Raw genomic sequence first — 14,138 nt, 5'->3', positions numbered from 1 at the left:
TGGGGCTTCCCTGGTGGCTCAGCAGTAAGGAATCTGCCTGCAATGTAGGAAACACAAGAATAATCCTTGGAGAAGGAAATGGCAACCTACTCCAGTATTCTTGCCTGGAGAATCCCATGGACAGAAGAGCCTGGTGGGCCCCAGTCCATGGGGTCACAAGAGTTGGACATGACTTAGCAACTAAATCACCACTGAATATATATATATATATAGTTTCTTCAGTTCGGTTCAGTTCAGTTGCTCAGTCATGTCAGAATCTGCGACCCCATGGACTGCAGCACACCAGGCCTCCCTGTGCATCACCAACTCCCGGAGTTTACTCAAACTCGTGTCCATTGAGTCAGTGATGCCATCCAACTATCTCATCTTCTGTCATCCCCTTCTCCTCTCGCCTTCAATCTTTCCCAGCATCAGGGTCTTTTCAGATGAGTCAGTTCTTTGCATCAGGTGGCCCAAGTATTGGAGTTTCAGCTTCAGCTTCAACATGAGTCCTTCCAATGAATATTCAGGACTGATTTCCTTTAGGATGGACTGGTTGGATCTCCTTGCAGTCCAAGGGACTCTCAAGAATCTTCTCCAACACCACAGTTCAAAAGCATCAATTCCTCGGTGCTGAGCTTTCTTTATAGTCCAACTCTCACATCCATACATGACTACTGGAGAAACCATAACTTTGCCTAGATGGACCTTTGTTGGCAAATTAATGTCTCTGCTTTTTAATATACTGTTTAGGTTGGTCATAACTCTTCATCCAAAGAGCAAGCATGTTTTAATCATGGCTGCAGTCACCATCTGCAGTGATTTTGGAGCCCAAAAGGGTAAAGTCTGTCACTGTTTCCACTGTTTCCCCATCTATTTGCCATGAAATGATGGGACCAGATGCCATGATCTTAGTTTTCTGAATGTTGAGTTTTTTCCCCAGCTTTTTCACTCTCCTCTTTCACTTTCATCAAGAGGCTCTTTAGTTCTTCACTTTCTACCGTAAGGGTGGTGTTATCTGCATATCTGAGGTTATTGATATTTCACCCTGCAATCTTGTGCTTGTGATCTGGAATCTTGTGATTTCAGCTTGTGCTTCATCTAGTCCAGTATTTCTCATGATGTACTCTGCATATAAGTTAAATAAGCAGGGTGACAATATACAGCCTTGACGTATTCCTTTCCCAATTTGGAACCAGTCTGTCGTTCCAAGTCCAGTTCTAACTGTTGCTTCTTGACCTGCATACAGATTTATCAGGAGGCAGGGAAGGTGGCCTGGTATTCCCATCTCTTGAAGAATTTTCCACAGTTTGTTGTGATCCACACAGTCAAAGGCTTTGGCATAATCAATAAAGCAGAAGTAGATGTTTTTCTGGAACTTTCTTGCTTTTCGAAGATCCCACTGATGTTGGCAATTTGATCTCTGGTTCCTCTGGATTTTCTAAATCCAGCTTGAACATCTGAAAGTTCATGGTTCACATACTGCTGAAGCCTGGCTTGGAGAATTTTGAGCATTATTTTGCTAGCATGTGAGATGAATGCAATTGTGCAGTAGTTTGAACATTCTTTGGCATTGCCTTTCTTTGGGATTGGAATGAAAACTGACCTTTTCCAGTCCTATGGCTACTGCTGAGTTTTTCAAATTTGCTAGCCTATTGAGTGCAGCACTTTCACAGCATCATCTTTTAGGATTTGAAATAGCTCAACTGGAATTCCATCACCTCCACTAGCTTAGTTCATAGTGATGCTTCCTAAGGCCCACTTGACTTCACATTCCAGGATGTCTGGCTCTAGGTGAGCGATCACACCATTGTGATTATCTGGGTCACAAAGATCTTTTTTGTATAATTCATCTGTGTCTTCTTGCCACCTCTTCTTAATATCTTCTGCTTCTGTTAGGTTCACACATTTTCTGTCCTTTATTGTGCCTATCTTTGCATGAAATGTTCCCTTGGTATCTCTAATTTTCTTGAAGAGATCTCTAGTCTTTCCCATTCTATGGTTTTCCTCTATTTCTTTGCATGGATCACTGAGGAAGGCTTTCTTATCTCTCCTTGCTCTTCTTTGGAACTCTGCATTCAGATGGGTATATCTTTCCTTTTCTCCTTTGCCTTTTGCTTCTCTTCTTTTCAAAGCTATTTGTAAGACCTCCTCAGACAACTATTTTGCCTTTTTGCATTTCTTTTTCTTGGGGATGGTCTTAATCATTGCCTCCTGTACAATGTCACAAACCTCCATCCATAGTTCTTTAGGCACTCTGTCTATCAGGTTTAATCCCTTGAATCTATTTCTCACTTCCACTGTATAATCGTAAGGAATTTTATTTAGGTCATATCTGAATGGTCTAGTGGTTTTCCCTACTTTCTTCAATTTAAGTCTGAATTTGGCAATAAGGAGTTCATGATCTAAGCCACAGTCAGCTCCGGGTCTTGTTTCTGCTGACTGTATAGAGCTTCTCCATCATTGGCTGCAAAGAATATAATCAATCTGATTTCAGTATTGGCCATCTGGTGATGTCCATATGTAGAGTCTTCTCTTGTATTGTTGGAATGTAATAAAACCCACCCAAAATTTAACAGTAATAACTGTTAAATAATAATCCAATAATAACCCTGTACTTTACAAGTGGACACCAAAGCCTGTTCCCTTGGTCTTTTAGTACCTCCCGAAGAATACAACTCTCTTCAGGGGGCCCACAGCTAAGGAGAACAGACCTCTTTGTCCCTATCACTAGAGAATTATGTCACTAAATGATGCCACTAAAGCCTTCCAGGTTAATACTAATATTCACACAGATATATACTATATATGTGTGTGTGTGTGTATATATGTATAGTCACACTAGTAAATCCTGGCATTCACTCTACAACTTTTAACTGAAACTATCAATAGAACTACTCAAACAAAAACTTGCCTTAGTCCTGGAAACCAGGGCCTGGAGGGAAGTTCAACACAATGCAGGCTCACTGAGCTTATTAGACTGAGAGACAGACCTGCATGAACTATGAGCTCCATCCTTTGAGTTCTGGTCCAGAAGAGTCTGGAAAAGGCTCTGTACAGGCCTGGCTGGTGCCTGGCTCTGGGACGTGGGCTGCACTGAGCCAAGGAGTGGATAGCCAGCATCCACCCGACTCTGCAGACACGAGGTCCTTTTCCTCTGCTCATGTCGAGGCTTCTTCCTACATCCATTCCAGGCACGTGGAAGCAGTGGTCATGGCCTGACAAGCCAGACAGAGCAGGAGGACTCAGGGAGCAGCAGGGGCAGGGGGTTTCTCATATTCTGAACCAGGGCCAGACAACTGGACTACATCAGGTTCCCAGGGGAAGGCGAACCGACCTCAAACCCAGACAGCCTCCCAAGATGAATGCTCCCTGGGTGATGGATACAGTGAAATGAGCTGTGCATGTTAACCCCCTGCAAGTTTCCCTCTGAGAAACCTGGCAAAGTACAGAGTGGGGATGACCACAGTGATGCTCCCACATCCACCAATGTGATGGACAGCCTGGAGCCGCTCTCCCTGCTCAAGACCCACTAACACGGGGCCACAAGGAATCCACAGCCACGGCACACAGAGCTTTCCCACCCAGGTACTGGGACTGCTATACTTGACTTTTCAGGATAAGTTGAGACCTCTGCAGCCTCAGGGACTACCACCCTGAACCAGACATGGAGGTGCAGCCAGGGCCAAGTATGTGCTTCACTCACCCTACTCATCAAAACCTTACCCTCCTTCACAGGCCCTGGGTGGCCTGGAAGGACACCACCCTTCCAGTCACCCACAACTCACCGCATGAAGAGGGTTGCACTGGTCGATGGGGCTCTTAAAATCCGTTCTTAACTCATCAAAGGCAATTATCTGAAATGGAAAACACAGAGTCAAGATGTTAGTACAAAGATGAGTCAGTTCACCAAGTGGAAAGCTTCCTATAGATGTGGTCCAAAATAACTCAGGAGGCAGGAGAGGGGTGCCAGTGACACGACACTGGCCAGGAATCACTGTCAAAGCTGGTGAGGGGCACTTGGGGTTGACTGTACTCTCCTGTCTACATTGTATATGCCTGAAAATCCCCTACATGGGGAATGAGAAGGATGTTGTTTAAGGGTACATATTTAAAATAGCAGATAAATAAGTCCTGGAGACCTAATACACTGTACAGTGGTAACAGAAAACAAAATTCTATTATAAACATTATACTTGCTAAGAGACTAGATCTTAATTGTTTCAAGTACTAGAAAAAATGGTAACTGTGATGGGCTAGAGGTGTTAGTTAAGGTGAAAGGGGCAAGCATATTGTAACATAAATATACCAAATCCATACACTGTACACCTTAGATGTACTCAATGTTGTATGTCAACTATCTGAATTTTTTAAATCCCCCAAATAAAGGTTTTTTTAAGTTTCCAGTGCTTCATAAAAATGTAGAGAAAACTTTGTTACAGTGAGAGCAGGCTGGGCTTTGGATAAAGGTACACACACTCACAAAGTTAAAACTTGAAACCAGCACTTTCCATTTTCTCCTGAAGGAAAAAGTTGTTTATTTTTTACTTTTGTTTATTCTGGCAGAGATGCTGATTAGAAGTTTAATGGATAGAAGTCAGGCAAAAGGGAGAAGAGAAAATTAAGAAAGCAGAGTTGACAATACTAGGAACAATTGAATCTTTAGTCATTCAAAGGCTGGATGATCAGCTCCTGGACAATCAAGGTGTCAAGCTTACTCCATTGGACTTGAGTTCTCAAGGTCATTCTGGACAGAAGCTCAGAGGTCCCCAGAAAGCAATGGTTTCCCTATCTGTCTGGAGGGGAAAATATTAGAGGTGCCCTTCTCCAGTCACAGAGTGAGGCATGACCCAGCCACAGAAAGAACTAGCTAGAAGGGACGCTTCCTAACCCCCACCACTTTGTCCCCCAGGTGTCACCAGGGACTCAATAACAGAACAAAGGTGTGTACAGCCAGTAGGGTGTCCTCTCCTAGGGTGCAAGGGTCTCAGGACCTGTCCTGGGCTGCACACAAATGGACAAACCAACTCCCCCAGGAAGGCATATCCCAGGGGTCCCTGAACACTCGGGAGAATTGCTGAAATGGTGAAGCTAGTGCCCCTGTCCAAAATAGTCCCTGTTCCAGCAGCAGGGGTTGAGAGCAAGTACCGAGTGAGGGAAAATGACTTGTTTCCCTTAAAAAAGCAGGTATGATTTTAGCTCAGTCACATGTCACTCTGATTTTAATACTCCTACAGAATTAGGGGAGAATTCTAGTGTAAGTAATATTAGAGAGACACATTTCTGTATCATCCCTTGCCAGATAGTTCATTATCCAGCTGATACCTGAAGCTTTAGTAACAAGAAACTCACCAGTTACTGAAGATGCTCCTTCTATCCCTGGCTACCTCTAATTAATCATTATCTTCCTTAACTGAACTCACATATAACTCCCTAAGGTTTACACCCACATGCTAAGCCAGTGTGAGCAAACCACAGCCCACAGGTCAAATCTAGCTGGCCACTCATTTCTGCACAACCTGTGTGCTAAGAATGGTTTTTACATCTTTAGAATAACAGAAAAAATTAAAAGAATAATATTTTGTGACACATTAAAATTAGATCATTTCAAATTTCAGTGTCCATCGATAAAGTTTCATTGGAACATAGACACATGCATTCTTTTATACATGGTCTATTTTCTTGCACCACAATGGCTGAGTTGAGTAGCTGCAACAGAAACCATATGGGCAGCAAAGCTCAAAATAGTTACTATCTTGCTCTTTAATAAAAAAAACTTGCTAACCTCTGTTCTATTCTTTTATTTCTCCTCTGAGCTGCATGTTGTCCAATATGGTAGCCACATTTGGCTATTTTAATTTTAATTAGTTAAAATTAAATTTAAAATTCAGTTCCCACATTCTAATTGCTTAAAGTCACATCTTTCTAGTAGCTATTAAACAGCATAGATATAACACATTTCCATCATCACAGAAGGTTCTATTGTAATGCACTGCTTTAGAGACACAGAGGATCACTGAATCCCTCTTCCACAAGGAATTCCTATCAGTATTGACAGCTATGGTGAACCCAGCAAATCCTTCTTCAGGCTAAATCTCTCCAACCATTATATATATATATATATATATATATATATATATATATATATATATATTTTTTTTTTTTTTTTTTTTTTTTTAAGTCACTCAGTCATGTCTGATTCTTTGTGATCCCATGGGCTATACAGTCCATGGAATTCTTCATGCTAGGATACTGGAGTGGGCAGCCGTTATGTTAACTGGCACTAAATTATCTCACCCTTCTGATTGTCCTTCAGTCACATTACAGTTGTAAACGTCTTTACTAAAACATGACTGTCAGAACTAAACACCATACTCAAGGTGAGGTCAGTTGGCTCAGAGAGTAAAAGCACCACTCACCTCCTCTGTTCTGTAAACTGTACCTCTGTTAACGTGACCTGATAGCATTAGCCTTTTTGTAGACACATCATATGCCTGGTTTCATACTGAACTTGCGTTACATAACAGCCCAGGTCTTTTTTATGTGCTTCAGTTAAACTAAACCCACTTCATTCCACACACCCATTATTGGATTATTGGTCCCTAAAAGCGGTAACTGACATTTATCCCTTTTAACTCCTCCCTATTGGTCCAATGTGTTGAGATATGTCTCCAAACTACAAATGTTAATGAACATAATGTGCTCAACATCTACATCTATATCCCCAGATATAAATGCAAACTGAGCAGAACCAAGGGCAGAGCCTGAAGATCGCCCTCCTAGATCCCAGCAGGCTGACATAAGCAAGCATTCCACTCATTATGTACCTAATTATAAAGACAATTCATCAGATTTCATCTAGTCAACTAAAAATCTCTGGATGGCGTTAGAACCCCATTACTGTTGATACAACATATATAAGCTCCCCAAAGAGGCTGGTAGTCCATTCAGAAAAGGGATCAAGCCCCCCACATCACCGCTGTAACTGAAGACACAAACCCGCGTGATTCCTGCCTCCAGACCGCTCCCTATCTAAGTAAAGGGATGTGAGTCTGGGCTGAAGGGAACAAAGGCGGCTGATGCTTGAAGCAGCTAGACAGGAGCCCCAGGGGGTTTCAAGCTGCTGAGTTGAGTCTGACAGCAGGCAACCACAGCCCATCTCAGGACCCGACTTGAAGGAAGCTGTGAAAAAAGGAAGGCCAGAGTGAAGCTTATGCCTTCAAGCTCCATGAGATAACAATTACTTCATGGGCTTTCTGATAATGGTGATGGTAATGGACAGAAAGGCTTTCAGTATCCCCTCCCTTGCATGCACGCATGCTAAGTCGCTTCAGTCGTGTCTGACTCTGTGCGACCCCGTAGACAGCAGCCCACCAGGCTCCGCCGTCCCTGGGATTCTCCAGGCAAGAACAGTGGAGTGGGTTGCCATTTCCTTCTCCAATGCATGAAAGTGAAAAGTGAAAGTGAAGTCGCTCAGTCCTGTCCGATCCTCAGCGACCCCATGGACTGCAGCCTTCCAGGCTCCTCTGTCCATGGGATTTTCCAGGCAAGAGTACTGGAGTGGGGTGCCATTGCCTTCCGCTAACTACTAACTAAACAATCCATCTATTCACTTGACATTCAGTGAGCACTTTTTACCCACAGGCACTGGGCTAGCCCCTGCAGGTACAAAAATCAACAAAATACAGCTCCTGTCCTCAACAAGTCTAGAAAAGAAGACAAGCATGTAAACAGATCATCATGCTATAATGCGATAAGTACTATTAACAAGACAACTATAATAATATCTACCATTTAGTGCATGCTTACATGTTGGGCTCTAGGCTTCACACTAAACATGCTTTTTATCATTTAAGTCTTCAGCCACCCCATGAGATAAGTACTAGTTTTGTCCCTATTTCAGAAATTAAAAAACTGAGACCAAAAGCGATTAAATTACTTGTCCAAGATCACTGCTTTGGGGCCAGGATTTAAACCAAAGCCTCTCTGACACTAAAACCTATACAGTTACCATTAAGTCACCCTACCTCCAGTACACACAGAGAGAAGGAAACACAGTCCAAGGACAGGTGGGATGAGCACCTATCTCTGTGGAACAAAAACAAAGCTTCCCAGAAGCTGTGAGGTTTGGGTTACCCTCTGGGGGGAGCCTGGTGGGCTGCCGTCCATGGGGTCGCACAGAGTTGGACACGACTGAAGCGACTTAGCAGCAGCAGCAGCAGCTTCTTAGCACTAGTTCCTAGTTTACCACTCCCAGACTCCTGGCCAGTATCTGAGAACAGAACACTCAGTACAGGATAGTGGAGCCCTTTGGTGCCACAGATTTCTATCTGGAGCCATGCCATTAGCATCAGTGATGGACTGTGAGAAAAGCATGATGACGATGCCATGATCAAAGGATGACCGGTTTAATTCAGCTGTATCCAAAGGCCAGCTTACCTGAGCCTCTGCTCCCCCGTGCAACCCAGCTACATCATTAGCTTGCTCCTTTTTGTTGCTGAGTAGTATTCCACTAGAGATGACCAAAGTTTGTTTACTCATCCACCTGTTAAAGAACACGTGGTGGACTTCCCTGGTGGTACAATGGCTAAGACTCCAAACTCTCATACAGGGGGCTTGGGTTCGATCCCTGGTCAAGGAACTAGACCCCAAGTGCCGCAACTAAGAACTGGAATGCCACAACCAAAGATCCCGCATGCCTCACCAAAGACTGAAGATCCCGCGTGCTGCAACTAAGACCCACCACAGCCAAATAAATAACTTCTTTAAAAAAAAAAGAGAGAACATGTGGGTTTTTCCAGTTTTTTTACAGTTATGAATAAAGCTGCTAGAAACATCTGCGTAACAGTTTTCATGCAAATGTGTTTTCAATTTTCTTGAGTAAATAGGACATGTATTGCTGGTTCATGTGGTAACTAACTGTATGTTTATATAAGAAATGGAGAAACTGTTTTCCAAAGTGGCCGTACCATTTTGTATTCCCATTAGTAACATAAAAGAGTTCCAATCACTCCACATCCTCATCAAAACTTAGTATTGTCAGTTTGGGTTTCTTTTATTTTAGCCATGACAATAGAAGTGTAGAGATATCTCATATCTCCAATAATTAATGATATTGAGCAATTTTTTGTGGGCTTAATGGTCATATGTATGTCTTTTTTGGTGATGTGTGAAGTGTGTTCAAATCACTTGCCCAACTTTTTAAAAATTGATCTCTTTGTTTTCTTATTGATGATTTTTGAGAGTTCTCTGTATATTCTGAATACAAATCTTTGTCAGTTATGCAAATTGAAATTTTCAAAAAATTTTAATTGACGTGTAGTTGATTTATTCTTGCTTGGAGAATCCCATGGATGGAGGAGCCTGGTGGGCTGCAGTCCATGGGGTTGCAAAGAGTCGGACATGACTGAGCAACTTCACTTTCACTTTTCACTTTCATGCATTGGAGAAGGAAATGGCAACCCACTCTAGTGTTCTTGCCTGGAGAATCCCAGGAACGGGGGAGCCTGGTGGGCTGCCATCTATGGGGTCGCACAGAGTCAGACACGACTGAAGCGACTTAGCAGTAGCAACAGCAGTTGATTTACAATGTTGTTAGTTTCTGGTTTAAGTGATTCAGGTATACATATATAGATATATGCTTTTCCATGTTTCTTTCCATTATGGTTTGTTACAAGATATTGAAAATAGTTCCCTATGCTTTACAGGTAGGACATTATTGTTTATCTATTTTATATATAGTAGTTTGCATCTGCTAATCCCAAATTGCTAATTTATCCCTCTCCCCACTTCCCCTTTGGTAACCATAAATTTGTTTTCTATGAGTCTGTCTCTGTTTTGTAAATAAGTTCATTCGTATCATATGCAAATATTTTCTTCTTTTCTGTATCATGTCTTTTCATTCTTAACTGGATGTTTCTCAGAGCAAAAGTTTTTCATTTTAATATTTATCAGTTTATCCAATTTATCAGTTTTTCTTTTATTGATTGTATTTTTGGTGCTGGATCTGAGAACTCTTAAGACCACAAAGATTTTCTCTTAGGTTTTTTCCTAAAATCTAGAGTTTTCATAAGGGAAAGTTTACACTAAAAATTCAGTTTCTTTAATAGATTTAGGACTACCAGGTTATTTCTTATTACATGAGCTTGGATAGTGTGTGACTTATAACTAGCCAGTTTCATCACAGTTGTCAAACTTATAGGTTGATATCAGAGTCACCTTCACTGCTTATTTCACTTTCTTGTATAGGGAATCTTCCTTCCTTGTTCTCTTGACAAATTTTTGAGATGGAGCTTTGAGTGAACACAGAAAAGACTAGACAAGGCAGCAGCAGGACAGTGGAGACACAGCAAGACAAGCAGCTCTTCCACCAGCTGCATGACAAACATTTTAGCCAATCAGGTTGCCTACAATCCTGCCTGGGACTGCGCTGTGCAGGGGACGCTGCTCAAGAGGGACAGAATGTTGAGCAGAACAGAATGTTTCTGAATCCTGATCAGCTGATGCTCCATGTAGCACCATGCAGTTGTCTACATACTCCATGTGGTTGTCTCTCTGTGACTTGAAATCCTAAAAAGAAAGTATTGAGTTACTGAAGATGCCCCAAAGACTCTTCACTAAGCACCCACGATGTCCCTGACACTGGTCTTGGCTCTAGGATATAGCAGTGAACCAGAAGACAAGGTCTCTGTCATCACAGACAAGGGCAGAAGACAGAATCAACAAATAAACAAACAAACAAAAATCTGAAAATGCCAGGCTGTGTGAAGAAAGAACAAGGTGATATGGAGACATAAAACTGGGGGGGTGGGGGTGGTCAAGGAAGGCCTCTTGGAGGAGGTACCATCTCAGCTGAGAGACTGAGTGATCAGGAACCAGACACAGAAAGTTTCAAAAGAAGGAAGTTATTATGCTGCAGAGGCCCCAGGGGGGAACAAGGTCATCATGGGTGAGGGGCAGAAAGGCCACAGCAGGTAAAACCCAGTGACTGAGAGAGACAGCGGGAGGGGATGGGGCCCAGAGCAGGACTGACCAAGAATCCTACCTGTGTGGGACTCAAATAACCCACTCCTCAAAGCAGACCTGAGAGGAGAGACCCTGTTCAGCCCAACTGCTCCTTTGGTGACGTGGCCTCTACGTGACTCTCAGAACTAAGTGCCTTGGCCGCTTGTGGTTCACAATCCAACGAAGGGGTGTGACCAAGAGGGACGATACGAGACAGGTCAGTGTGGGAAAGCAGTGCCGTGTGTGCACACTGGGGAGCAGGTGGCAAGCTGATGATCTTCTGGTCCTTCCTGCGAGGCCGTTAAATCACTCAAATGTAAAGTCAGTGCTCAGAGGCAGTATGAGGAAAGACCAGGAATCCTGGCTAGTCAGACCCAGAAAGCCAGAGGGTGACTTTGGGTTAACCCAACCCAGAGAGTGACTGGACACGAGAAGAGCTGTTCAAAGTTTTCTAACGGGAGGGCACATGGCCTGAGACCCCCAGAAGTTCTGTCTACTGACCATCTATCAACAGGGACAGTTCTTTCACCCAGATATGTGTTCAGACTCTTGTCTGCAGTAGGGCCACCTGGGCAGACCTTCTTTTTTGATTTCTCCATGTTGTGGGCTGAACCTCAGAATGTGGCCTTATTTCGTTTTTGTTTGTGTTTTTTTAATTTTGGCCGGGCTGCGTCCCTGCTGTGGCCTGCGGGCTTCTGTAGCTGCAGCACATGGGCTCAGTAGTTGTGGCGTTCGGGCTTAGTTGCCCCGTGGCATGCGGGATCTTAGTTCCCCAACCAGGGATCGAACCCACGTTCCCTTCATTGGAAGACATTTTCTTAACCACTGGACCATCAGGGAAGTCCCCATGGCCTTATTTGAAAATAGAATTGCTGCAGAAATAATCAGTTAAAATGAGGTCATACTAGATTAGAGGCCCTAAACCCAGTGACAGCATCCTTATAAGACACAGAAAAGGCCACACAGAAATGGCGGGTGGGGATGATGCAGCTACAAACCAAGGAGCACGAGGGATGATCAGGAGCCGGCAGAAGCTGGAAGTCACAGGGAAGGAGCTTGCCTAGAGCTGTCAGAGGGAGCAGGGACATGCCCTGACTTTAGACTTTCAGACTCCTGAACTGTGAAAAAATAAATTCCTACTGAGTCACCGGGTTTGTAGCAATTAGTTAAGGCAGCCCTGGGAAACCAATACACTCTACTTGCAAAATATCTGAAATTGTTGCTGCTGTGACCTAAGATGTTTACCAGAAGAGAAGGGCATGGGGTGCTATCAGTGAAAGTTGGTTAGTGTGAAAGAAGCCAACAGAAGCATTTCCAACCCAAAATATATACCTTCCCTGGGGAAACAGGCATTTACACTCACCACATGCCTTGTAAGTTCCCTAAAGTCATGCTTAGAATATACTTCTAATTTAGAAAGAAGTCAGGTTTTTGGTTTTTTTTTTTAACTTCTTCTCCACGTCTTGTCCCAACAGGAGTAATTCCTTCAAACCACTGCCCAAGCCTTGGGGCCATTTTTGAGAGTCAGGAGTTCAACTGGATGGGAGGGAGAAGGGGGATGGGAACAGCTTTACTGGTTGTAACACAGATGGCTTCAGTTTAGTGTTGGTTTTATGTCTGACGCTGGAGCAGCTGAAGCATCCTAAAGGTTCTATTCACGGATTCTAAATGGCTATGGGCAACAGTTTGCTAAGCCACACCTGAACCCCCAGGAAGAAAGCAGCATCAGCTCCACACTCATGGGTACCACTTCTGCCGGCCCCACAGCCCGCTCCGCACCATCGCTAAGTGAGCCACCATCAACTCCACGCCTCCTGCTGTCTCTTTAGAGGCAAGAAGCCCACACCTGGAGGAGGGCTCAGTGGGGTCTTAACCCTGCAAAGACTAGCTGTGTGACCTTGGGCAAATCTCACTTCACTTCTCCAGACTGTGGTTTCCTTATTCAGAAAATGGAAATAATAACCATCCCTACCTCTACACGGCACCATGAGTGTGAAATGAGGTGCCACAGATCACAGCATCAGAGCAGGAGAGATAAAGATGGGGCTGGATGAGGAGTGAACTGCCGTTACAGAGAAGGCGCCACATGGTAGAATGGTTAAGCCTATGCCTGTGAGTCAGAAAGTCTCAGTTCAAATCGAAACTCCACCTCATCTATTTGTGAGACGGCAGGCAAACTGTTTAACCTTTCCAACCACAGTGTCCTCAAATATAAAGACGGGACAGTAATGGTTCCCACTTCCTATTGTGGCTGTGAGGACTAATGGAAATAATGTCCATAAAAGCACTGGGCACAATGCCTAGTGGCAAGAGTAAATATTGTTATTTTTATTACTGTAGTTATTACCAGCATGCAGATGCTAGGACTCCACTTCCCTGGCCTTGAGCACAGTCTGGATCCAGAAAAACCCAGCCACTTTAGGGGAGGAGGATGTAGGTAGGTGTGGAACCATTCTGAGGCTACACATGGATGAGAAAGTGGCAGGGCCCATCCTGTCCCCGGTGGGAGACTGAGCACTGGTATACTGGGAAGGAGGCTGGGATCAGCACATCAGCTGCGAAAGCAGACATCAGCCCCCAGACCAACCCCTGGACCCAAATGACGAGTACACTTGGGGACACAAGGACACAACCTATTTGCCACTGCCTGTGCCAGTGCAGACACAGTCAGTTTTGACATTGTTTCCCCGGTGCTCATCTAATTAACAAAAAACAAAGACGCCCCAGAGCCAGGTATGTCTGGCATGGGAGCCAAGAGAACAGGAGACCAGGCAGGCACAGCTTCAGCCAGGGGACATTCCAGAAGGGAGGAGGTCAGGAGAAGGCCCCCACGTTCTGCTAACTTGGGGTGGGCGAGGCAGCCCCTCTGAAGAACACACGCAGTGAGGGAAGGGTGGGAGTGGAACAGGGAAGAACAAATCCCACTCCATTCTGAATGTTTCTCTTACTTTAATCTCTGTATTCCACTCTGCTTTCACTACAAGAATGCCGCATGTAGCCTGGGATGTACAGGACAGCCCATCCTCAAGGCTCCGACCTTTAGAGGCATAACCCTTTTTCATTCACACAGAGATAAAAAGTTGCAGAACAGAGGATATCATTTGTCTTGTTGGAGGTTTACCGGAAAGTCATGATCTTTAAACACCTACAGGGAC

At 44.0% G+C, this 14,138-nt stretch overlaps 1 protein-coding gene across 2 annotated transcripts in view; it reads right to left on the bottom strand.

Moving 5' to 3' along the window:
• The window catches only part of CNIH3 (cornichon family AMPA receptor auxiliary protein 3), a 131,135-nt gene that overhangs the window by 70,559 nt on the left and 46,438 nt on the right, over nt 1-14,138 (bottom strand). For both annotated transcript variants that reach the window (XM_070768032.1, XM_019976977.2), the window contains exon 2: nt 3,768-3,836. In XM_070768032.1, the coding sequence (XP_070624133.1) occupies nt 3,768-3,836 (69 nt within the window). The remainder of the gene's footprint in view (nt 1-3,767; nt 3,837-14,138) is intronic.

Source organism: Bos indicus, chromosome 16 (assembly GCF_029378745.1).
Source record: "Bos indicus isolate NIAB-ARS_2022 breed Sahiwal x Tharparkar chromosome 16, NIAB-ARS_B.indTharparkar_mat_pri_1.0, whole genome shotgun sequence".
Taxonomy (NCBI): Eukaryota; Metazoa; Chordata; class Mammalia; order Artiodactyla; family Bovidae; genus Bos; species Bos indicus.
This window is presented reverse-complemented; position numbering and strand designations above follow the sequence as displayed.